We start from the raw sequence: 23,315 nt of genomic DNA, 5'->3' as shown, positions 1-23,315 counted from the left end.
GCAGTTTATTGTATTTCATATCAGGATGTTTTTTTTCATCAAGCTTGCATCACAGAGCAAGTAGAGGCTATACAGATTAATCAGCGAGATTTTATATTTTTTGTCGATTCACATAATGTCACTCCCTTTTCTTTAGTTTTATTTCGTTATTATTTAATTGCGCCCGCTGTATCTGTATCTGATAAAGTTGCTACTTTATACATTCTCTTGCCTTGCGCATTTATAAATAGTCCGTAGGCAGTAAAGCGGCTCGTCCTATGACGTCATGTGAAACTTCAGCCTGACCACAATGGCGATATAGTAATATAGTTATTCGCCCTCGTAACGGCCGCCATTTTACAGTGGGATCTGCCTTTCACATTTTATCCGCAAACATCCTCGCTCATTTACCATTAATCTGCGCTAGGTTGGTGTGAAACAAAACTTTGAGATATATTCTAATGGCTGATACTGACAAACTGAATATAGACAGCATTATAGCTCGTCTTTTAGAAGGTAAGTTTGAATGACCTTTCGATTTGTAATGAATGATGAGCCGACGCAGTTCCTGTGTCGGCATCTCCTTTATTTGGTTTTATATGATGTTTTGAACGCAGATTTATCTCTAAATACCGAAATTGTAACTTATCTATCAATGTTTTGCGCCTAGCAATAGGGTTTTTGACGAGCGGTAGATGTAAAATGGCTTGTTTTCTTGTGTTGCAATGGCTTTTGTTGTCAAGGCGAAAAAGGAAGTACCAAAATTTGAATAGTGGATCGAAAAAAGACGTTGTTGACGTCTTTTGGGAAACTAAACGGTTTGCATAAAATTTTGTAGATTTGTCGGCTAAAAGGTGTACTAATCGCAATCGAAGTGCTGCTCTTTAAGTGAAAAAATAGTTTTGTCACCGGCGTACTCTTTTTTAAATGGTTCCTACGGAGGAAGTCTTTGTGTACAAGTGTTGTGTACAATGTCATCCTGCTGCGGTTTTGAAAAATAAAGCCGAGGTAGAAGCGGTCTCAAAGAAAGGGTGTATGATTACGGACCGATTCAATTTTTTTTCACGTTACTCAACTCAATATTACCAACACAAGCGAAATGTATCACCAATTTGGCCTGCATCACATGCAAGCATAATTATGTTAACTCATCCGACCCTGGCCAGTTTATGCGTCCATGTTGATTAACAGGATTCGCATGATAACCAGGATATGGCAGTCGCAGATAGGTATAAACCGTAGTGGTGCTTTATCATTATTATAAATTCGAAGTGATGGTCTCTAAAACATGCGAGATATTTATTTGACAAGTTGTAGTTTTGCTTGATTTGGTATTATAAAATGTAAATATATACGCCCTCCAGGAACCATGGGTAATAATACGTATCTGACAACATAAACAGATGACTGTGACTGTAATATATATATAACATCTAAAAAGATGAAGGAAACCTGAAAATCGCTTGCATGCATGACTTCACTCTCAAATGAGGAATCTTTGAAGTTTATCAACAGCCAATATGTGTAATCACAATGTGTTCAAGAGCTCTTGTTAGAAAACTGTATTGTGTCATGTGTGCTTGGCAAAGAAAATACAAGTATGATGGTATAGCTAAATTGATTCAATAATTATCACATATACGGTATTACACCATTCTGTTATTCGTAACGTGTTTTTGATCTCAACTGGTTGCCTTATTTGTATTATATGTGCAATGCATTGTACAAAGGGTGGAGGTAAAACATGTAAAGCCTAAAGGAGTCACACACTAGCTGTTGAGGGTAGCTATGGACTCGAGAATTTTAAACATTTGTTTGTTGAAAACTGCAGGTTTTGCTGCTGTTGAAATTCATGAAGAATGCTGTGAAATTTGAACTAAAAACAAAGAGCACACAGTAATTTGTTTTTCTTTTAAATTGTGCAGACAAAATGTTTTTGTTGTTATGTACCTTATCATCTGTTTTGAGCAAAGGTCAGTCGTTATACCAATAACAATATGACTAGTTCCCAAGTCATTAGTCATTAACTGAGGCTTACACTGTTAATATCATTATCAGGGCATATTAGGGTTCAGTTAAAACTGATAAATATTAAAATCAGTGAAACCTTAAAATATGGGAACTCTTTAATCCTAGCAAGTAGTTATCACAGTACACTTAAGAGATTATATATATGCTTGGAAAAGTTAAACCTCACTTGATGACTCTTTATATGATGGCCAAGTGGAGAATACAGTGGCCAAGTGGTAAGACCTCGCTTGCATTTAAATTCAAGAGTCCTGTGGTCAAGTAAATGAATAAAACACTGATATTTCTAGCCTATCCTTATGTTTTGCCTGTCATCTTATATCACATTCCATCACAGTCTGGACCTTTGACCTAGAATAATAAGTACATGTAGGCTTTGATTCCTGTAGCTGAGCAAACATTCTTTGCAGGTAATAATGACTAAAATATGCCTTCGCTGAAAGACGTTATGTAAGCTAAAGTCTAACCTGAGGAGGCACAGTAGGTGTGATGCAGAGATAATCCGTTGAAATTGACATACTGACAGAATGAAGAAAAACTGATGCTGAAATTTATATATCTGTGAATACTTCAAACGGAGAGGCTCAAGTTTCAACTGTATTTATTAGGTAACGCATAGAAAAGTAGGCTCCGACTCTTGTAGGTCATGACTTCCATCTGTCATACAAGCAAGTCTGAAGAGAATTGCATTTGTTCACAAGGTAGATGAGTCATTCTCACTGTGAGACAGAACTATTTTTAGTTCTCAAAGATAGGTACATATATTGTACATAATATGCAGTACTACCAGTATCATCTCTCATCAAGATACTTGTCAAAGAGTCAAGATCAACAAACAGATAGCAATTTTGTCATATTCTTAGGGTATATTCAGTGTCCCTTTGGAAATTCTGCCTTAAAAAGGATACTTTATGTAACTTTGTAATCCATTCCATGCTGTCCTTTGTTTTTGCCAAAGTTTACAAGCAAAAATGTATTTTAAGTAGAATCTACTCAATGTGGGTGTGAAAAATATTGATATATAAATGTAAGCAATATTGCATAGGGAGAAATGTTTACTTTTTATCTGTATTTATAAAAGAGGTTCGTGTCAAAGAGGAAATTTAATAAGAAAACTTTAAAGTGTTATTTATATTGACTTGTTAGTTAATGGTATTATAATAATGTTGGTATAAATTTCCTGTTTTATAATTATGTAAAAATACTGAAGTTTTAGTGCTTTTAGGAATTTAATTTGTAAAGTACAATATGGAAGATGAGAAACCATTGACCTGTACGACTCAAAGGCCATTCAACCATAAGTCTATAGATAGTCATACTGACAGCTAATATTGCATGATACTTGTCTTTTACATGAAAGCTCTCATTCAAGTCCTATGTATTTGCCTAATTTTACAGGAATATTGTCTTTGCTTTTTTACTGTTATGGAAAATACTGCACTCTATACAGAAAACGGACATTGGATCTAAAGTGGTGTTCTCTCTCTCTAATTATTTTGCACTGTTGGTAAAGTTGTATGTTATCTGAGTGTAGATCTGCTTCAATCCATGACCCCTATGATGTGCTCCACTTTGAAATTAGTCTTGAAGTACCTCAACTGACATGCCCCCCTCCCTGAGTCTGTCTGAGTCTCTGTCTCTGATGTTGACATTTAGTTCTCTTTATTTTGATATGGAAGATAATTTCACAAGAACATTAATCCTCTTTCTTCCAAGTTGTAGTTATTTCTGTGCTTTGTCTATGGAGCCTGGTAAAATTTAAAAAAAGGATTAAGTTGGAAAATAATCTCACATTACAGACAAGTTAAATTGTTTGTTTGTTAATAAACAAAAACACCATAAAGCGCGCTGCATTCTGCAAGTTCTGGGAAAGGTATCTGTGCAAAGGTGCCCCCAAATAGCAATGTAAAATGTAAAAATATGTATTTGCTGCTCGTACAATGCACATCACAATACATTGAATATGATATAATACAATGTACATACATTACAGTAACTTGGAATATATATTTTTTTAGTTCATGTTGAGTTCACTGATCATGGTGAAGATATCTGTAGGTTGATCTTTGCTGTGACTTCTTACCTCCACTATATATTTTTTACAGCTGCCACTTAAATCCAACTAATGTTATGATTTCTGTGTGTGATCTTGCAGTTAGGGGTTCCAGACCGGGTAAAAATGTACAGCTGACAGAAAATGAAATTCGTGGTCTGTGTTTGAAGTCAAGGGAAATTTTCCTCAGCCAGCCCATACTACTAGAGTTGGAGGCCCCTCTTAAAATTTGTGGTAAGTGTTGTCAAACATCTGGGACATTGTAAAGAAATTTTTATGTTTTGAAAGTGATATGAATATCATAAAGTGTAAACTCTTAGAAGTGAAGTAGTGAAGGGGAACTATTATACTTTCTTTGTCAAATGATACAAAAAATTTTACCATCCAAAAGTCCTTGTTAAATCTGTCCTAATTCAGGGGTGTGTTACAGTGTGATAATATCAATCGACAGATGAGTGAAGTAAAATATCATTTAGTTGAAAGTTGAGTCTGTGTTCGGGAAAAAAAACCTCGTTGCTATATTGCACCTTAGCTTTTCTCTAGCAGTCTTAATTTCACTGGTACAACCTACCAAAGAGAGATGATCTAGAGTAAAAAGGATTAGACCGTAAATCTTTTTTTCAAATGTAAAACAAACTATGTAAAACAAAATGGTAGGTTGGTATACAATTCTCTATGGTAATAATTCTGTGTTTGTTATCTGGCAACAGGTGATATTCATGGTCAGTACTATGATCTCCTTCGACTGTTTGAATACGGTGGTTTCCCACCGGAAGCCAACTACCTCTTCCTTGGAGACTACGTAGACAGAGGGAAGCAGTCACTGGAAACTATTTGTTTACTACTTGCATACAAGATCAAATATCCAGAGAATTTCTTTCTTTTGCGGGGCAACCATGAATGTGCTAGTATCAATCGTATTTATGGGTTTTATGATGAATGTAAGTATCAAGTTACAGAACTTCAATCTATAAACTGCTATTAGTATGAGAGGCAGAATGGCATTTTCTCATATGAAATACGCTTGAAAACTTCTGTAGTTTTTGGCAATGTCATTTAGCCAGTATCTGTATTTCACAGACGGTAGCTTATACAACAAAAATTGAGTATTTACAGCCATTGTGTTTGTGGATTATGATCTAGGCAGTCTGGATTATGTACAACACCTGCATGTATAACCCAAGTATTTTTTTCTTCGGATAGCAAAAATGTACCTCTACTATTCTGCCCTAGACGTTTTCAATTGCTGTATCAAAAATATAATGTCAGAATTCCCATACTATTGTACCCAATTCACAATTACAATTTTTGATATTATTGAGCATTTGTTTGAAGTGTGCACTTTATTATTTGCATTTTGGTAAGAGAGGAAGTTTATAAAATTATTGTGTTTCAGTAATGCTGAATTGTAATTGTGTTCCTGTTTTTTTTCCCACCTTTCAGGCAAAAGACGGTATAACATTAAACTTTGGAAGACGTTTACAGATTGTTTCAATTGTCTACCCATAGCTGCCATTATCGATGAAAAGATCTTCTGTTGTCACGGAGGTTAGTCATCCAAATGTTGAATAGCCATGTTGTCATCCATTTGCTCCGCTCTGTAATAGACTTCTGCCAATCAAGAATGTGTAGGTTTTCTTGAATGTGCTCCTGCTTTCCTGGTAGAGTGACTTTGGTTCAGAGTCAGTGTAGCTTGTGATACATGGTATTTGTTTACTTGATTTAAGGCATGTTGTGAAAGATAAAGCTTTTGTCATGAAATGAAAACAGCTGTTCTCCCTTTCAAATACATGGAGCAGAAATGACACACATTTGGATGGCATGAAGGATACAAGTTTGACATTTCATACCAAATTGTTTATAATGTTACTATCATGGTATTTGTAATTGTACAGTGTGTCAACAAACACAAGAAGTGCTCATCTTCATATAGCGGTTTTGCATCTTTACCTGTAGCCAAGTGTGCTTTACTTCATAGCAAGCTAAAATTTGACAAATTTCATGACTCCATTGTAACACTAGTATTCCTATCTTCTCAGGACTCTCTCCAGATTTGCAATCAATGGAACAGATAAGGAGAATCATGCGTCCAACAGATGTGCCCGACCAGGGACTTCTCTGTGACCTGCTGTGGTCAGATCCGGACAAAGACACAATGGGATGGGGAGAAAATGACCGTGGTGTCTCATTCACATTCGGTGCAGAAGTTGTGGCGAAATTCCTTCACAAACACGATTTGGATCTTATATGCAGAGCGCATCAAGTGAGTGTTTCTAAATATAAATGCTGTGGAATATCCTAAAATTGGCCCTCATAAACTTTAACATGCAAAAGGTATCTATGACTTCTGGTTCTAAACAAAATATAGTCTTTATGATTATTCCACTAATAATGTGTGTGTTGAGTCAGGTCTGATCAGTGGCTTCCATCTTTACTGATAGTCTCTGTTTTGAATAAGCATCAGTGATTCATTAATTTTTACATCAGAATGTATTCTATTTGTTTCTGTCCCCTGGGTTTTTTGTGTCAACATCTTAGTATTGCTGATGGATGTATTGGAATTTTTCTGTTGTGATGCAGTTCAGTATGGATATGCAATGAAACTGAGGCAGATCGACCCATGGCTGTTTTCCTGAAAGTTACTCCCTGAAGGCCCTTCAATTACTAGAATGTTTCACACCCAAAGGATTTATTGAAAACATGGCCATGTGTGATAGTTTATTGACCTTCCAAAGATTCCATTGTAGGGATATGCTTGTAATCTGATACACTTGTATTTTTTTTTCGTAATAGGTTGTTGAAGATGGCTATGAATTCTTTGCCAAACGTCAGTTGGTTACCTTGTTTTCAGCACCGAATTACTGTGGTGAATTTGACAATGCAGGTGCCATGATGAGCGTGGATGAAACACTTATGTGTTCTTTCCAGGTATGTTTACGGCATAATAGATGTGGTTCTTTATCTTTCAACCCCTATTATGTGACAAAGAAATGTGCTTGTAATACTACTGGTACTTATGTGTGGAAAGGTTTGTTTTTCCATTTGCCGGAGATGTAATAGTATTTCAATACTCCTGGGAGTTAATTTCCATCAGGGTGTGAGGGTCTTTGCCATTCACTTTCTACAATAGCCATTTATCCTTGAATACTGAATACACATCTCCAATTAGGATATATATGAAAAAAGTTTAGTTTTTGAAGGTCTCAGATTCTTAAATTTTGTCATCCTTTGTTGAAAAATCTTTATGCCACAAGTTCCATGTACATTCAGAAAACTACCATCAGAACACAGCGGGCAAATAAAAAACCAAATTTGACCTGACAAGCAAACCTATGCAGGCAATTAAATTAGAATATTTGAATTTAACTTGACAATTTCTTATTTCAGATTTTGAAACCAGCAGATAAGAAGAAATTCCCATATGGTGGTCTCAATGCAGGACGCCCTGTTACTCCGCCTCGTGGACAAGGCAAAAACAAGGGCAAGAAATAGACAACTTTTTACTCAACATTGTAAATAGCTTATCTTTAAGGGGACAGGAATGGTAAAAAGTTGCACCGAGTAAACCTAGCTGGGAAATGTGACACATTCTAATATATATTGCAAGTAGAGATGCTTTAAGAAACATCACCTCAGCTGTGAAAACTGTCAATGGCATCATGAAACAGCAGATTTTCAGAGCGGAAAATCTGTCACATTTCTCAGTGTAAACATTGACAACCCCTCTCAGTGTGCATTCACTCAATGAACATCCCTCTCATATGTGGCGGCTTGAGGGCGATCCATCATTTCAAGATTTAAATGATTCGAGTGTATGCCAATTTAACCCTTACAGTTTTTTGATGCAATCATCTACTTTATTATGTTCTCATGTGTGCGCGAGGTTTTTGGTCTCCGAGCTTGAATGACACAGGCGCCTATGTCTTTTGCTTCAGTCGTTTTTACTTTTTTCATATTTCAGTGCATGTTGTTTTTTCTACCTTTCGTGCAATGCTGGCAAACCATGTACAAATCTACAATTATGTTCACTGCTATACAGATAGGTGACAAATTTGGTAGTACACTCCCTGAACAGAAACTGTAAGTTGCCGGGGTGATCTGTCAAATGACAAAAGTCACAAGAATACAGCTCCCAGAGTCCCAACTTTCTATCATTACATTTATTGTGAGTTTACAAAAAAAATACAGGATTTATGTTTGTGGAAGCAAATTTAGCTCATTCAGGGGGTTGGGTGTATTAGGGCGTAGTGTTGTTTTATGAACAAATACAGGTTGGCTGCTTCCTTCAGATCAGACTGAAAACACTGAATCAGCACAAGTTCATTTAATGTTCCTTTGATTTGAAAATTTTCAAATCTACTATTAAGTGGGAAAATTACGAGAGGAGAATTTAAAAATTAGTGTATTGATGAAACCCTCAGGGTCCCAATAGAATGTTTTAGTTTGTGTAATTTTGACCCTTGGCATGTAAATATATTTGCATGGGTAATCCACTCTACATATATACACTGGTAAACATTGACACTGTAGCAGAGGGTGACAGCAAAGACCTTTTGTGTGACAGAAGTGTTGGTATGTCATGTGTAAATTCCCTTCATATGTTTTCCTGTAAATACATTGTGAAGTGCACATCATGTTTATGTATTTTTTTTTTCAAGACTTTAAAAACAAAAAAAATGCAGTGTAATATTGATAAATACTATAAAGAAGTGTCACAATCTTTTTTTTTAAAGAGAAGACTTTTACATACAGCAGCTCAGGCATGTGAAAAGTGATGGCTCCTGTTGGGGTAAAATGTTGAGAAGGCGCGTTTCAAATGTGGTTGGTACTGCTACAGCAGAACTTCTTAAAAAGTTGTTAAGATTTCCCCCTCTTGTTTGAGCTGTATAGATTAACTAGATGTGGCCAAAGACAAGATGTACCGTGTAAGAATTGAGTCTGTTTTGTCTCTGAAAATGGCCAAGATGACTTACTTTTTTTTTCGTGTGTGAATTTTCAGACCTTTTTAATAATCTCGCTCTACCTTGCTGGTCATTTCATTTAGCAGGACAAACACATTTTAAATCTGACAAAATTATTGTAGATCTTCCATTGATTTGATTGGAGAGTTCTGAGTAGAATACGCACTGCCATGTGATTTCCCAGTGTTGTCCTCTTCTGACTGCTGAAAATTCAGAAACTGCTGGTGCTCATCTTTTGGGGCTCGAGAGGTGGGTTTTTTTACAAGTTTGTCATCTCTCCTAGCCCCCTGAAGATGACTGTAACATAGACCATTGAGTGAGCTTGCCATCTCTCCCGGCCTCCTGAAGATGACATTAATATAGACTATAGAGTGTTGCATATGACACTTTCACTCCAGGGTCTATGGCCAAACGCAGTACAGGCTTACAAAGGGTTAACAGTTTGGACATAGAAAGATACCAGGACCTATACAAACACTGTAATAATCAGCCTATGTATTTTAAACCAACCCTTTGCCTACTGAATGTTAAATAACGTACATCTTTTGAATTGTAAGCAATTGCTGTATGTATTGAGTCGGTAATTAAAGTCCTAAAGTACTTTTGATATAGTAAAACTTGTTTCATCTTGTTTGGTTTGTGTGTGTGTGTAGATGGGTGAAATCCTCAAGTGGTCAGTGTTTGACTTCATATAAAGATACATGACATGAGTTACATTCCTTTGGAAAGAGACATACCTACTGTATTGAAAATGCAAAAAGATACATGCATTTACTTGCAAAAGGCCACAGTTGAACATCTTTTACTAAAATTTGTCAAATGGCACACTGATATAAGATGAAATAGAGAATTAATTATTCATGGTCAGTCTAGTCTGGCAGAGGCTCTGGGAATCGCATTCTTCCCTGTCAAACAGTTACAACACACACGCGCCCTTCAAAGACACGACGCAAATCCCAGGGTCTGGACATTCTTGCAAGCGACCGGTCGGATTTTTGGCCGATCCGGGTACTTTATAGAACTCAATGCATCCGTCAATCAAAAACAAATGACAAGTACCATAGCCAAATAAAATTAAAATGACAAATAAAAACACCACGTATATAGGTCTACTAGCTAGTATAATATTCTCTCCACTAAGTTAGGTGTTTCTTTTGACGTCACTACCCTTATGAATATTCATATCCTCACAAGAACCAACAGTCACTGTGTCTGGCAGCGTGTCCTCTTACAGCTAGCTGCACAGTGTATAGTAGCATCATCGCAGCGCGCACAAAACAAGGCACAGTGACTGTGGAGAGTCTCGGTCAGTCAAGTGATGGATTTGAAATATCATTCTACTGTTATCACTTAGCGTTCAAGTACTATGAGACTGTTATGACACTCTTATCCCTGCTGTCTCAAGAAGGATCAAATTTACCATGCTTCAAGATACTATTTTGACCAACCAATTCTATACTTCATATGTAGGTTGAAGATGCTGCCTTGCATGGTGCACTGAACACTGAAGTGATCCTTGTCATAATGAAAAAATAGTTTATTTGGTTTGTTGTATAAGTGGAGCCCATGTTAGAAGAGTGACCCTCTGATAAGAAGCGCTCAGAAATTGAGAGAATCATTCAACGGGTCACATTGAAATAACAAATGCGAGGACAAGAATGGCCATTCTGCCTGAAATCAGAAGGTTAAGTCTTGCATGAATTTCGGAGTGCAGTGAAGGAGATATACCCTTGCCCAGAATACAACCAGACTGATGTATATTGTTGAATAGAAACATAATTGCTAACTACTCAAACCTCATATTAAAGCAGACCACAGCATGCCAATTTATCAAAATATTTAATATTCAAATTTCTTACTTTGGTAACTTGTGGAGATGATGTACCCTTCATCAGCAAGTTTCCTGTCCAAGCTGATTATACATTATAATCTTGTGTCCTCCAATATTAGACAAAAACAGACAATACGATACACTCAGAAAAACGCTACCCTTAGATGGGTCTCACTGTTGACACAAAAAATTGGAATGAGATTTGCAGTTCAGTGAAGCATAGCATGCATGGCCTGCTGCCATAGCTACATTGAAATTCGTACTGTACTATACATAGTTCACGACAACACAATATGTTTCAGTATATCTGTCAACAAAGGAAGCTGATTTCATGGCAGTTGTGTTCCATCAAGAAGGGACTGGACATGAAAATGAGCGCTGACTGTAGCTATACAGTTCAAAATAAGGGTTCAGCTTTCAAGTCCACAGCCATGCCTGGTCATGTGTCATGTTTGGACTACTAAAACATGCATGCCTATGGCTTAGTGTGTCCTCTTGGCCAATGTGTTATACCACTGACTCAAAGACTCATCTTTGACTCAAAATTTAACAGTTCACATCAGTTTTTTAATAATGGCTGACTCAAAGAAATTTGAAGAAATTTCTAAACTAACTCATATTAGCGAAGCACTCTAACTTAACCTCTCTGATGCTGTAGTGGTATTGAAAAATCATTGTGAAACAGACCACATTGTTTTATGAGCCATGACAGTGCCGTCAGATGATGAGTCATTCATTGTACAAAGTGTGAGTTGGCTTAGGATGTGCACTTCCTTTTCTGGGCCTGGAGGGTTATACATAATTTGAAAGCATCCGTTGTGTGAAAATTTATCTCCTGAACACAACTTAATACTTTATGTATCACCCAGCTCAGCGCAAAACATTTAAACTTGAATATCTATGTAACTGATGTGCTAAGCAGTGTAAATATTGGAACTGTGGTACGAGTATTCTGTGATCAAATTTATGTTGTGGTCATCAAAGTGTGATATGGTTTCAATGAAAAATATATATGTGTAAGCTGATACCAGGCATTTCATTATCATTGAGCAGTTTACATATACAGCTACATTTCACCAGCTGTGGCTGCAGCTCCAGCTTTTGCCCGCATGGAGTGTTTTCTTTGGGCTAGTTATACGGCCTGGTCATTTAAAACTGACTTGGGGGGGGAGGGGGGTTGTCTCTTTCAACCATTTCTTAAAATTAGCCACCCTGTGCTCAATTTCATCAGTCAAGCAAAATAACCCACTAGTAATCCCATCTTCCAAAATGATTACCCAACTTCCAAGTATTGTTACAGAGTGAAACCCCCTCACTTTCAATGAACTCAAGCTTACTTCCTTCTTTATACAAGCACCATTTCTGTTGATGACTGGCTCTCTAACCTTCAACAGGTTACTTTAAATGTAACTCAATTGCACACTTTAAAGCCCCGATAGCTGCAAATTATGTGCATTATTTTCATGATTTATTCTCAAACCAAAGTTGTTTCGTGTAAATGTGCTAGCTGAAGGACATGTATAGATGATTTGGATCATGCCTACACGTTTTAACAAATTAAATGATAAACGGGTGCCACTCTCATAAAATAGCGCCCAACAGAAAAGTACAAAAAAGCAGTATTTCCTGTACATACACATCATGATCATACCAGAAACAAGCAAGATGCCATAAACTTTAATGCACAACACATGATGGTCAACATTTTGTTGTTGCAATCTTCATTTTCTCTGTCACATTAGTTTTTTAAAATGATAGGAAATCTAAAATGATATTTAACGTTTGAAGTTTCATGCCACTTTCAACACTTATGACAGTGTTATACACTTTTTCAGTCTTTAATGGGTCTTATTCAAAGAAACCCCTTGGAGAGCTGAGGATATTTTCAGATTGGTTTATTACACATTCATAGCTATTGTCTTTGCTTTGCTGAAGACCAGATAGTATATTTTTCATGGTATAGCCAACAAGAAGACTTTGATCAGACGAAGACACTTTGATCACCAGAAGACACAGAAGAGGTCCAAATAGAATGTTATAAAGCAAATGTTCATTTTCAACCGCACCCGACCTACTTTTCTCAGGTCACATGGAAAGTTTTACACTTCAGCTCTTGTGAAACTTTCCTTTGGAATGGTTGAAACCATTTGTTGGGAAGTAGGGGAAAGAGAACATGGAAAGTGTGTGAGATTTGTTGCAATGAAGTTAACTCAAAGTTACATGTACTTTGGTGTTGTCCATAATAAATAAGCGGAAACTTGCGTACCTCGAATGAATTACACAAAGTCAAATTTCAAATAGTTGACAAGTTTACTGTTCTTTCATACCATACACGGAAGATTAATGGGGAAGTTCACCAAGGCTGATTTTTACATATGTGCTGGCTTTGGGGTTGCTTATTATGGACAAGCCATTTTTGCCATTTATAACTCACACGATTTTTTACAAAAATGGACAAATATAGTGGCTGAAGTTGCCGTTTAGGGCTTCATCAACGATGTATTGTGAATCATGGGAAAAAGCGCCAAGCTTGGTGCTTTCATTACATGATATGGCAGGGACCATTCTCTTATGGTGAAGCCTTGTGAACTTCTCCTTTGAACTTTGATACTGTATTTCCGTGCTACAAACGACCAATATTCTCTCATATTTGGTAGATTCCTTTGTTCACTGCAATGGTGATAAATATTCACATCTTCAGGTCTTCATTTGAAGGACGATAGACATTTGGATGTTTCCTGCGATGTTGGCGTGATAGATGTGACAAAAGTGAAGTGTTTTACATCCTGCGATGTTGGCTTGATAGATGTGACAAAAGTGAAGTGTTTTACAAATACTATTTCTAATAGCGTGACAGTTCAACAAACCACACCATATATATGAAATACAATATCAGTATATTAGGCAACCTTGTTGACAAATCCACTCCAAGCATTTATAGTATCAATGTCATCTTGAGCATCATCCATCAAATTCCAAGTACTAGCTGACAAGGAGAACAGCTCCTCCATGTCGAAAGGTCAACATAACATGCCCAAGTTTGATAACACGCCATCTGTATGAAATTACAAATTACTTTATGAGGGAAAAATAGTCCATACTCTAAAAAATGAATCATTTCTCATCCCCAGCTAACAAAAACAATCACCATTTGAGTATCACCATACAAATTTTTCTATGATTAATATCCTATTGACTGGGATTTGGACATTGTAGTAGAATTCTGATTTCCATTTCATATAGCTAAACATCATACAAAATTTGCTTAGTTACAAGACTTTGTCCCGAGTTTATGTATATGATTCAATCAAATGTAAACAAAGAAATTGGAAAAATTCTCATTTCCACTCGTCTCTCATTGTATTTCCAGTTCTATGGTTCATTGTATTATATAGTCAAATTCCTTACAATAAATTCTTTTTGTTTTCATTCAGCTGCAGTCAAGAATCACATATTAAGTTTGTGTTTTGGAAATTATTATTCCCAAACATGCATGTCTTGAGTGGAAAAGGTACTCCCTTGTTATCTAAACTCATTCCAGCTCACTCAGATAGTTTCAGGGAATTTCCCAATGTGCATGATAAGCCAACACTGTATCCTCTGGGATATTTCTTTGTTGCCAAGACAACAACATTTTTAATAGAAAACAGAACTACATACCTTAGCAAATCATCTGTACGTTTCAATGATTTGTATAAATACATTTTATAACATGCTGTTGTCGGAGTATAATATCATTTCTTGAATTGTGCATAACCATGGTTAAAATTTTTATCAGGCTATGACATTTTAACGTATGAGAAACAAAATAACATGATTCAGCATGTATCATCGTTCATAAGACTACAGGCTGGCTTTACCCTATGCTCCTATACAGTCATAACCGACCTCTGGCCTTTGACCTTTCACTGTGGATGGCTTGCCCTGCAACATATCAGACTATGGAAAGAATGTAAAGCTGTGCCAACTACACGGCTGATGAAAAAGGGCAGGCACTATGAACGCAAATGCAAATGATATGCATGATTATTTGTGTTACAAGTCTTCAACTGTTTGTTTTTACCGCAGGATCATAGCTTTCTGGACCAAGGAAGATTGTCTTGAAATTATTAAAAAGGTCATGACCCCAATGTAAAACAATGTAGCTAAAAATCTGTTTTGCTTTCTGCTTGTGACATCTCATACTATTCTTAAAAAGACAAATAAAGAAAATCAGCAGGTTGTGCTTCAGATTTTTTTAACCATTGACAAATTATATAGAAATCTTTCCTCAGACACTTTTAAGGAAAACACGGTATTAGACCTTAGTCAAAGTCACTTTGTCTCTCTCAATATTCGTGTCAAAGATTTGAACAGTATTCTCAATCTGAAGCATGATTAGGTCACTGAAAGTCAACCCAAGGTCAACCTTCAGTGACATTCAGGTCATCTGTACAGTCAATACTGTCAACAGAAACAACTTGCACAACACAGCGGGCTGATCCACATCAGTTGCATGACAATTGCCCATGGATATCAGTTGCCTCCGATGACAAAACAATTTTCTTCAGCATCATCCTCTTTCTTCTCCCCATCACTTTCCGATTCACTGGCTTCGCTTTCCTCTCTTCCTTCTTTGTCATCTGGAAAAAAACAGACGGACATACGGTTATCAATGTCAAGTCCACCCTTCCTTAAGTCAAATTTTTTGTTTTCAATATATAGATTTTATTATGACTGATACTGCAAAGACACAGCACCATGATAATTATGATAATCACATTAATCCATATTCTTCCTTTGTTCATATTTTAATCAATATTTTTCTTGTTTTTTTTTTTAAATAATTGGACACATTCCACCAAGAAATTCTGCATATAACAAGCAAAATCAATGTACAGATCCATTCACAAACATCTTATCATGCAGACTAACCACGATAATCAGCAAAGGTTTATGCTCTTCAAATCATGCAGATCAGAGATACTGTATGAGGTATTAGATAACCAATTGTGATGTTAACGATTAGAACATCCAAATGTACGCCATCAAACTGCCCCTATGCACTCCACAGGGATTTTAGGACAAGATTCTATCTCAGTGTAATGAAACCCTTAAAAGTACTTTAACCTGCAATTTACTGACTGAAGATGCCACTGGCCATATAGTGCTTTCCATGCATGAAGTCTTGTCCCAAGCCAAGGGGAGCACAAAAGACACCATTAAAATTTCATGGAAGCCATCACCCTTGGCTTTTCCTTGAATAATACATGACTTACAATAAAAATTTAAAGTCCATGTATGCTGTGCACCTCAAATAATGATTGGCAGAGTCTTTTGAACCCAAAGTACATGTTCACCTCTCCTTCTGCCACTTGCTGGTATTATACCTGAATTATATTTTGTTAAACTGACAGATTAACCCTTTGAGCGCCAAAGTCAACTTTTGTCGTCTATATTAAAATATACACTTGTCAACATTTTTTTCTAAATTTTGCTAAAATTTTGATAAAAATCTGAAGCCAAGAAAATGCGATGTTCACTTGGTCCAAAATTGAAAAAAAAATTTACAGAAATATTCAGAAAATTGGTAAGATGTTACAATATATAATTTTGGTGGGAAAAATTACAGTGCTCAAAGGGTCTAGACTTTTGCTCAAAGTTTCCTGAAGGAAAACTGAAACCATTCTCTTTTCAAAGTAAATAATAAAAATCAGGGGTCATTAACAAAGTTTTGGTACTACAGAAACAAATTACCCAACATTTTTCGGCAGTTGAAATTCAAAATAGTTGCAATCCTTGTGTCAAACTCCATGGGGGAAAATTAAATTTTTGATTTTCACAAAAACAAGGCAGCGAAACTTCATTTACTCAAAGAGCTTCAAAATGCACCCTTTTTCTGTCCCAACAGCTCTAACCCTTCGAGTGCTGTAATTTTTCCCACCAAAATTTTAGTGCAACATTTTACCAATTTTTAGGAATTTCCCTGTAATTTTTTTTTGACAATTTTGGGCTAGATGGACATCACTTTTTATTGGTTACAGTTATGATCAAAAGTTTGGAAAAACTCTGAAAAAAATTGCGTATATAGGAGATAAAAGTTGACTTTGGCACTCAAAGTGTTAGGAATGCTGAATCATCCAATCTCAGAGGCACTTCTATGGCAAACATGACTGAGTCTTGTAATTTTCAACATTAGCAAACTTAAAGCTCTGAATCAAAAGCTGAGTACAGTGCCCCAGCAGGATGATAGTCCAATCACAAAAAGCTCACACACCAAGCTTTACACAAATCGAGAACAACAGATTTTTTAGAGTGAGAGTACATTCTGTTAAATGCCCACAGAAATTTATGCTGTCTTCAAGGGTTAGTACCTAAAAATTTCACACACAATAAATGCTGTTCTACAATAAATTTGCAATCTCTCCAAAGCATGCAAAGCTAATATTGGATGCATTTTGCTTTATGCACATAATCACTGAAAGGAACAGCCTGTTACAGTTTGGTCACTTTCTTGCATCAAGCATTTAAATTCTCAGAATTACTTATAGCAAAACTATAACTATCAGATTTCAAGAAACAAATCTTTATACCTGTTCCTTTTTTCTGCTTCTTTTTGGCCATCCGTTTCTGTTTGTTTCTTAACCTAAAAACAGAACCGACAAATCTTGTATCATTAAAAATGTCAGTGAATAGTAAGTCTGCAATAGCCACCAAGCATACAACGATTTTTGAAATAAATATTGGTTTTGAATCAAAGTCCCCATGTCCCTCATTTTGGACCTGCATCTGACAAACTTTTTTCAAAAACGACACATAATACCCCTCTGAAATACTATAGAGACAAATTTAATGCATTATGCATTTCTTTATAGTTATTTGGCTTGATAATCAAAAATAAATGGTTTTGGAATAGCTGATACAATCAACCTAAGACAAGAGTGCAGAAATTTTAATCAATGCCAAACTTGATAGAGCGCCCTCAACGATGCCCTAGGAGTTGAAACGGTCGCAGTCTATTTCTCCAAACCACTCTCAGGGCTTTCACACCACCATGTCTGCATACTAGTATGTTGTATAGATCTTGAAAAATATACTATTATATTCTTTCATACTTAAAAGATTTGATAGAAAAGGATTTTAAGATCAGTCAAAAAGCTCTCTTTTCAAACACATAGTATGACTATAGCACATGATGTTTATGTTTTGCATCCCTAATCTTTTTAATTTTGCAAGATGGCAAATTGTGTCGTTCTACTTTCCTAAATATGCTAAACTGTCAATCACAATGACCTCAATATCTTTGCTGAATATATACACAACAGGATTTCTTCTTTGGTGATTACTTTCTGATTTTTGCTACATAGCTGGAAATGAAGTGTTTTATGACAAACACTAAATTTGTTTCAGTGCATAGGAAAGAGAATATGTGTGGTAAGTGAATGTACACAACTCTAACTTCAAGCCACTTTTCATTATCACGACAACGATCATCGGTAACATCTGTTTGAATACAATTTAACAAAAAATATAGTTTTAATTCTGTTTCCTCTATTTACCTCTTTGCTCTCTTCTTTGCTGTTTTTTCCTCTGCCATTTTTTTGTTATCTTCTAATTTTTGTGGAAAATTTCATCTTCTTCTTGCTTTTGTCACAAAGCAGGGGGAAAAAAAGGAATTGAAAATGGACAATGATATATGGGAATGGTACCATGAGCCGTCATAACTCAACAATGATGTATGTTGAAATACAGTTTATTTTCACAATATCATGGTTGAATTTTCAAATTTTGATTTTACACTTAGATGACACAGCTGGGAATGTGGCTTACAACGGCATTCACCATACTTATCGACAGGAAATCTCCCTGTTGACTTCCTTTTTCCTCAAATGGGAGAAGTACCAGAGATTGCACAACGCTCAAATGTAGATAACACAGTGCAAATACAATTCACCGCACAACATGCTGATAACAGTTCTAGTTTACCAGGAAATAATTGGCCTTTACTAGGGAAACTGACAGTGACGACTAAACTTTGCATCCGCATCATTCTGGCACTTTCTGTGTATGTTGGTTCATTGTAGAAACAGTGAATGGGCAGTAGGTTTTATCTCTGAGAAGCAGTGAATGAGAGGTACGTATATTATCTCTGAGCTCATAAGCTACGCACTAAAAACTCCAAGCTTTCACAAAAACTGCTAGTAACATTTTCTCTTCGCTGCTACTATCGTACTTTAAATTGCTTGATTAGATACCAGGACAGGCATATGCACCTTTGACATGACTGTTTTCATCTCAACACTTTCACATTTGTCACTTTGTTGAACCCCATTATATTCAAATTCATACTGGTAGAGTCCACATACTCAGTGTCACAAAAACTTCACAACTTTCAAAGACTTCTTCAGGAATTTACAAGGGCATTATAAGTTCCAAAGCACCATTTTCAAGATGTCATTTTTTACAATATATCATTTTTACATACCATTTTACATATCATTTTTATGATATTGTGGTTGACCATCTTGTCAATTTGAAAACCGTGGACATATCATCAATTTTCCAGGGCTTTCCAGGATTAAATTTCCTTTTCCTGGAACTTCAAAGGAGACTTTTAAAGTTCAAGGACTTTCCAGGAGTGTACTGACACTCTTTCAATGTGAAAACAGCTTTGTGGTTAAGACTTTAACCAAGGTGATGGTTTCTACCTGCTTCTTCAATGTGTAGCCATTTGCAAAAGTATCTCAAATTATTCCACTATGGACAATAGATTTGATACAAACTCAAAATCTTTGTATCTTCAGTCACAGTTCAATCTATATCTTACAATAGATGTTTCAAGTTTATTGTCTACATATGTATCTAAAATCTTGTTCAGCTTTTCAATAATGCTGACATCACCTGGTCATTCCATCGGAATTATACATGGGTAAACTAATGCAACAGCATTTTTTTTTTGGAGGGGGGGTGTTTGAATATTCCCCGAACTTAACAAAGCCATTGTTGCTCATGCCTACCTTCTGGCTTTGTGCTTCTATCCATGACTGTCTGGCAAATTCCCTTCGTCTGATTCCTCTATAAACATGAAATTCACCACTACCTGCTCCAGCACTAGAACCTAGAAAAAGATGTACAGAAATTCTTCAAAACCTTTCTTTCGGTGATTTTTCCCATTATGGCTGGAATCATACATGTACATATAAAAGCATACACAGAAGAGATGGTAGCTTTGAGAGACTAATCTAACAGTTACTTGTATTGTTACACCTACATCTGAAACCTATGGAATTTTATCAGTGGACGTGGAGTCCAATAACACTGATGTGGAGTCCAATAAATTTGGGTGTTATTGCACGCCATTTGGCCTTTGACCTCACACTAGACAAACAAGACAAGATTCAATGTTTTTACTCAAACATCCTTCCATCATAATTAATTTAGTGAGGGATGACCAATCTAAAAGCTTTGAATATATGTGAAATAATCCTGCTGAACTACAATTTATTTTCAAGTGCACTATACTGTACATCAAGCTTCTCTATGCTGAGCAGAGCTGTTGCACTGAATGCATTCCTAGTCTGCATGCAATCACATTATGCAGTGTATGACAGGGTAATCTGAAAACGCTATACTTTCAACTTCCAAAATTTGGCTGAAAAGGTATTCATTGTAAAACAAGTTATTCACAAAACACTGGGATTTATGTCCTTGTACATTATACACTTTTTTGGTATTGTCCTTGATGATATGAATCGTGTACCATACCTTCACTGTACCATGTACCCAGGCATTTTTAGAATTACCCATATACCATTTACCAGCTTGTACATGAATTTACTTTCTTTAAATTTGTTTTCTTACATACCCATCACATGCCGAACAAACTCTGGTGGTGCTTTTGGTTTCCATTCCTTCTTTAAATCCGGAATCTTCACTTCTTTTTCCTACAACACGAGGTAAATGCATCAGGCATCATGTATAAGCTGTCAACAGACTACGGACTAAGACACAAAAATGATTTGTATGTGCATCTATATACATATGCATCTGTCAAAGCACACATCTGAAGCAGTAATGTTGCCTTTGTTTATGAGCACATTTGGTGGTTATCATGAGCCAACCTACTTTCAGTGCAACTGTGGAGGGAAGCCAGCATTTTGCAAGTCAATACATGATGTAACAGCATTTGGTCTTTACAAGAGGTTTAATCATAACCAAAATGTTATGTTATATTTTCTGTCCATGTTGAGTAGGTAAGGTCACTCAAAAAAGTCTGTTTCTTTTCCATGATGCAAACCTGTAATTTTAACACTTTGAACACTCTGAGCCAACCCTGGAATGCATCCCACAACCCACTGTAATTTGGCATGCCCAATTCTACTATCCTTCTCTGTGAGTAAACAGTACAAAAACCAGTTTTTTTGATTATGGGCATCTCAGGATGGCCCCTACATCTTCTATGATAGGACATAGTGAAACTGGTCAGAGTAATATCATTTCCACGAATGGGTAAATAACAGAGTTACTATGGCTAAGCCCAGATTCACACAAACTAAAAGTAAGATTTCAAGCCAGAAAGCGTTCGTTAACATTGTGTTCTGAGTGTGTCTCCACTTTTTGCTATTGCCAATTGCATTGCATTGTAATCCAGCTGGTAGTAATGAACACAGCACGGAATGAAGGCTATACGCTGCCTGTCCTCAGGAATACAGATTGCAGACCAGCAATACCATGATGTAGAGTAACTCTCTGCAGTACTATGATGGCATGGGCTGGCAACTGCTGAGCTGAAGTACTGTAGCTCATAGTTTTGCATGGGTTTGTGGGTTTACTATCTCATCCATAAATCCACTATTACCCAGACAAAACCGCTTTAGTACAGTGCACAGCCAACAATTGCTGTGCTATACATGCTAAGCTAGGGTACCAGTTAACTCATACCTTTTCCAACCCGCCTGATACCAACTTCACTGATACCAACTCGCCTGAAACCAATTTGTAATTTTTTTGAGTACCTCGTCCTGATAAATCATCCACCACATCTCCATGTGGTCTGTCAGACACGATATTCAAGGCGCAAGATTCTTGAAATCAACAATGACAATCAGCCAAAATATATGTGCAGAATATGAACATGACCGTGGCTATGCTTTTGCTTAGGTCATATGGTACTGCGTATGACGGCTGTCACTACTGCGTACAAAATATTGAATTTGTGATGTATTGGAATAATTTATATGGAATAAGTGCGATATCAGTCTAGTGCATCCATTTCTGCAATATGCAAATACCAGATGTGTTTCACGCAAAGCGGACATGTGTAATGTTTCGTTTTGTCGATGATCTTTGTCGAGTGCGATCGCTGTGTCCTAGGCGATTTTAACCCCAAAATCATATCCGCAAAATGACATGGTTAGCGTAGAGGATTCTGAAGTGTTCTTTTTTGATAGATGAGCGCAACGAAACACAGTAGAACGGATATATTTGGTACCTTGAGTGCGCTACACTGATGTTGCGCTTATTTTCTAGTCTACAGGGCCTTTGGCATTGTAGCTCTACTGGTGAGCGAGGTCGCAAATCCCGGTCCCTCCACAAACACCGACCGCATCACCGTAGAGCTACAAATTTGCAGCTTTATAGTACCAGGGCAGTAGGCTGCCGAACTATTATAATAAACCACACTCCCTCTAGATAGTGGATAGGGGGACTGTGTTCTAACTGACACTGGGTCTTCAGACACATTGTACAGTAAGCCCTGTGATGCAACATCGCATTCGCATAATAGATGTATGCATGCGATTCGTATGGAAACAGGGTACCACAGCCCATACAAAAGATGATATTACTACCAGCGGCACAGGACCGTGGCTGCAACTTAATGATATATCATGGATCATAACAGATTCTTAGAGCTGAAGTGACAGCACAGCAGTGTACATATATATAAAGAAGACTTTAACTCACTGGATTTTTCATAAGCTTTTCCAACTTAATTCTTTGTTGGTCGGTTGCCGTCTTTGGAACATATACCTTTGTTTCTGTGGCTTTAGATTTCGAAGTTGCCCCCTCGTCATCCGCCATTTTTGTTGACAAAAGCGCCCTCATCCACTCAGTGTGACGTATCCTTTTTTTATTACATTATCAGATTCATATTTATGTAAATCGATCTAATTAAGTGTTTTGCGGCTGACAATTTCAATTTTTGTATCTTTGATTTTTAAATCGGATTTTTTTCGATTACTTTACTTTTACAGCGTGTGGTGTATATCTTCTAGAGGTCGCCCTTCAATATTCTTCACTCCAAAGTTCAAAACAATAAACACTGTAAATTACTACACCCAATCTCTTGCTAGGTAAACAGTTACGGGACCCCAATGTCTGAAAAGCCCACTGACGACACATCTTCTGTGAGGATCGAACCGCAGGAAAATGAACAGTCTGAGCTGAACGGGTAGGTTTAATCAAATTTGTTTCAGAATAGGCT

General features: G+C 36.6%; 3 protein-coding genes across 4 annotated transcripts in view; 2 read left to right on the top strand and 1 right to left on the bottom strand.

The window, feature by feature from the left end:
* Positions 1 to 247: 247 nt before the first annotated feature.
* Positions 248 to 9,638, top strand: LOC139145186 (serine/threonine-protein phosphatase PP1-gamma catalytic subunit A). The gene is made up of 7 exons (XM_070716179.1): positions 248 to 495; positions 4,163 to 4,294; positions 4,771 to 5,001; positions 5,504 to 5,608; positions 6,100 to 6,323; positions 6,854 to 6,988; positions 7,448 to 9,638. Exons 1-7 carry the CDS (start codon positions 441 to 443, stop codon positions 7,550 to 7,552), a joined length of 987 nt encoding a protein of 328 aa, XP_070572280.1. The 5' UTR covers positions 248 to 440; the 3' UTR covers positions 7,553 to 9,638.
* Positions 9,639 to 14,451: 4,813 nt separating this feature from the next.
* Positions 14,452 to 22,950, bottom strand: LOC139145184 (PRKR-interacting protein 1 homolog). The gene is given in 7 exon segments (XM_070716174.1): positions 14,452 to 15,474; positions 17,425 to 17,477; positions 18,391 to 18,451; positions 18,454 to 18,475; positions 19,849 to 19,949; positions 20,697 to 20,775; positions 22,796 to 22,950. Coding segments are annotated over 7 exon segments (564 nt in total). The 5' UTR covers positions 22,937 to 22,950; the 3' UTR covers positions 14,452 to 15,367.
* Positions 18,789 to 23,315, top strand: part of LOC139145183 (voltage-gated hydrogen channel 1-like) — a 51,406-nt gene continuing 46,879 nt past the window's right edge. The window contains exons 1-2 of one of the 2 annotated variants that reach the window (XM_070716173.1): positions 18,789 to 18,965; positions 23,185 to 23,282. In XM_070716173.1, the coding sequence (XP_070572274.1) occupies positions 23,206 to 23,282 (77 nt within the window). In that variant the 5' untranslated portion in view covers positions 18,789 to 18,965; positions 23,185 to 23,205. Of the gene's footprint in view, positions 18,966 to 23,122; positions 23,283 to 23,315 lie in introns of those variants that run through there. The other variant, XM_070716172.1, reaches the window with a different exon arrangement.

This window comes from Ptychodera flava, chromosome 12 (assembly GCF_041260155.1).
Source record: "Ptychodera flava strain L36383 chromosome 12, AS_Pfla_20210202, whole genome shotgun sequence".
In the NCBI taxonomy this organism is placed as follows: domain Eukaryota; kingdom Metazoa; phylum Hemichordata; class Enteropneusta; family Ptychoderidae; genus Ptychodera; species Ptychodera flava.
Note: the sequence above shows the minus strand (reverse complement) of the source record. Positions and strands in the feature narration are given on the sequence as shown.

Coding starts and splice junctions, on each gene's coding strand:
- LOC139145186 (XM_070716179.1), top strand. CDS start 441: ATGGCTGATACTGACAAACTGAATATAGACAGCATTATAGCTCGTCTT. Junction 5,609..6,099: donor GATCTTCTGTTGTCACGGAG/GTTAGTCATCCA, acceptor CTATCTTCTCAG/GACTCTCTCCAGATTTGCAA. Junction 6,324..6,853: donor TTATATGCAGAGCGCATCAA/GTGAGTGTTTCT, acceptor TTTTCGTAATAG/GTTGTTGAAGATGGCTATGA.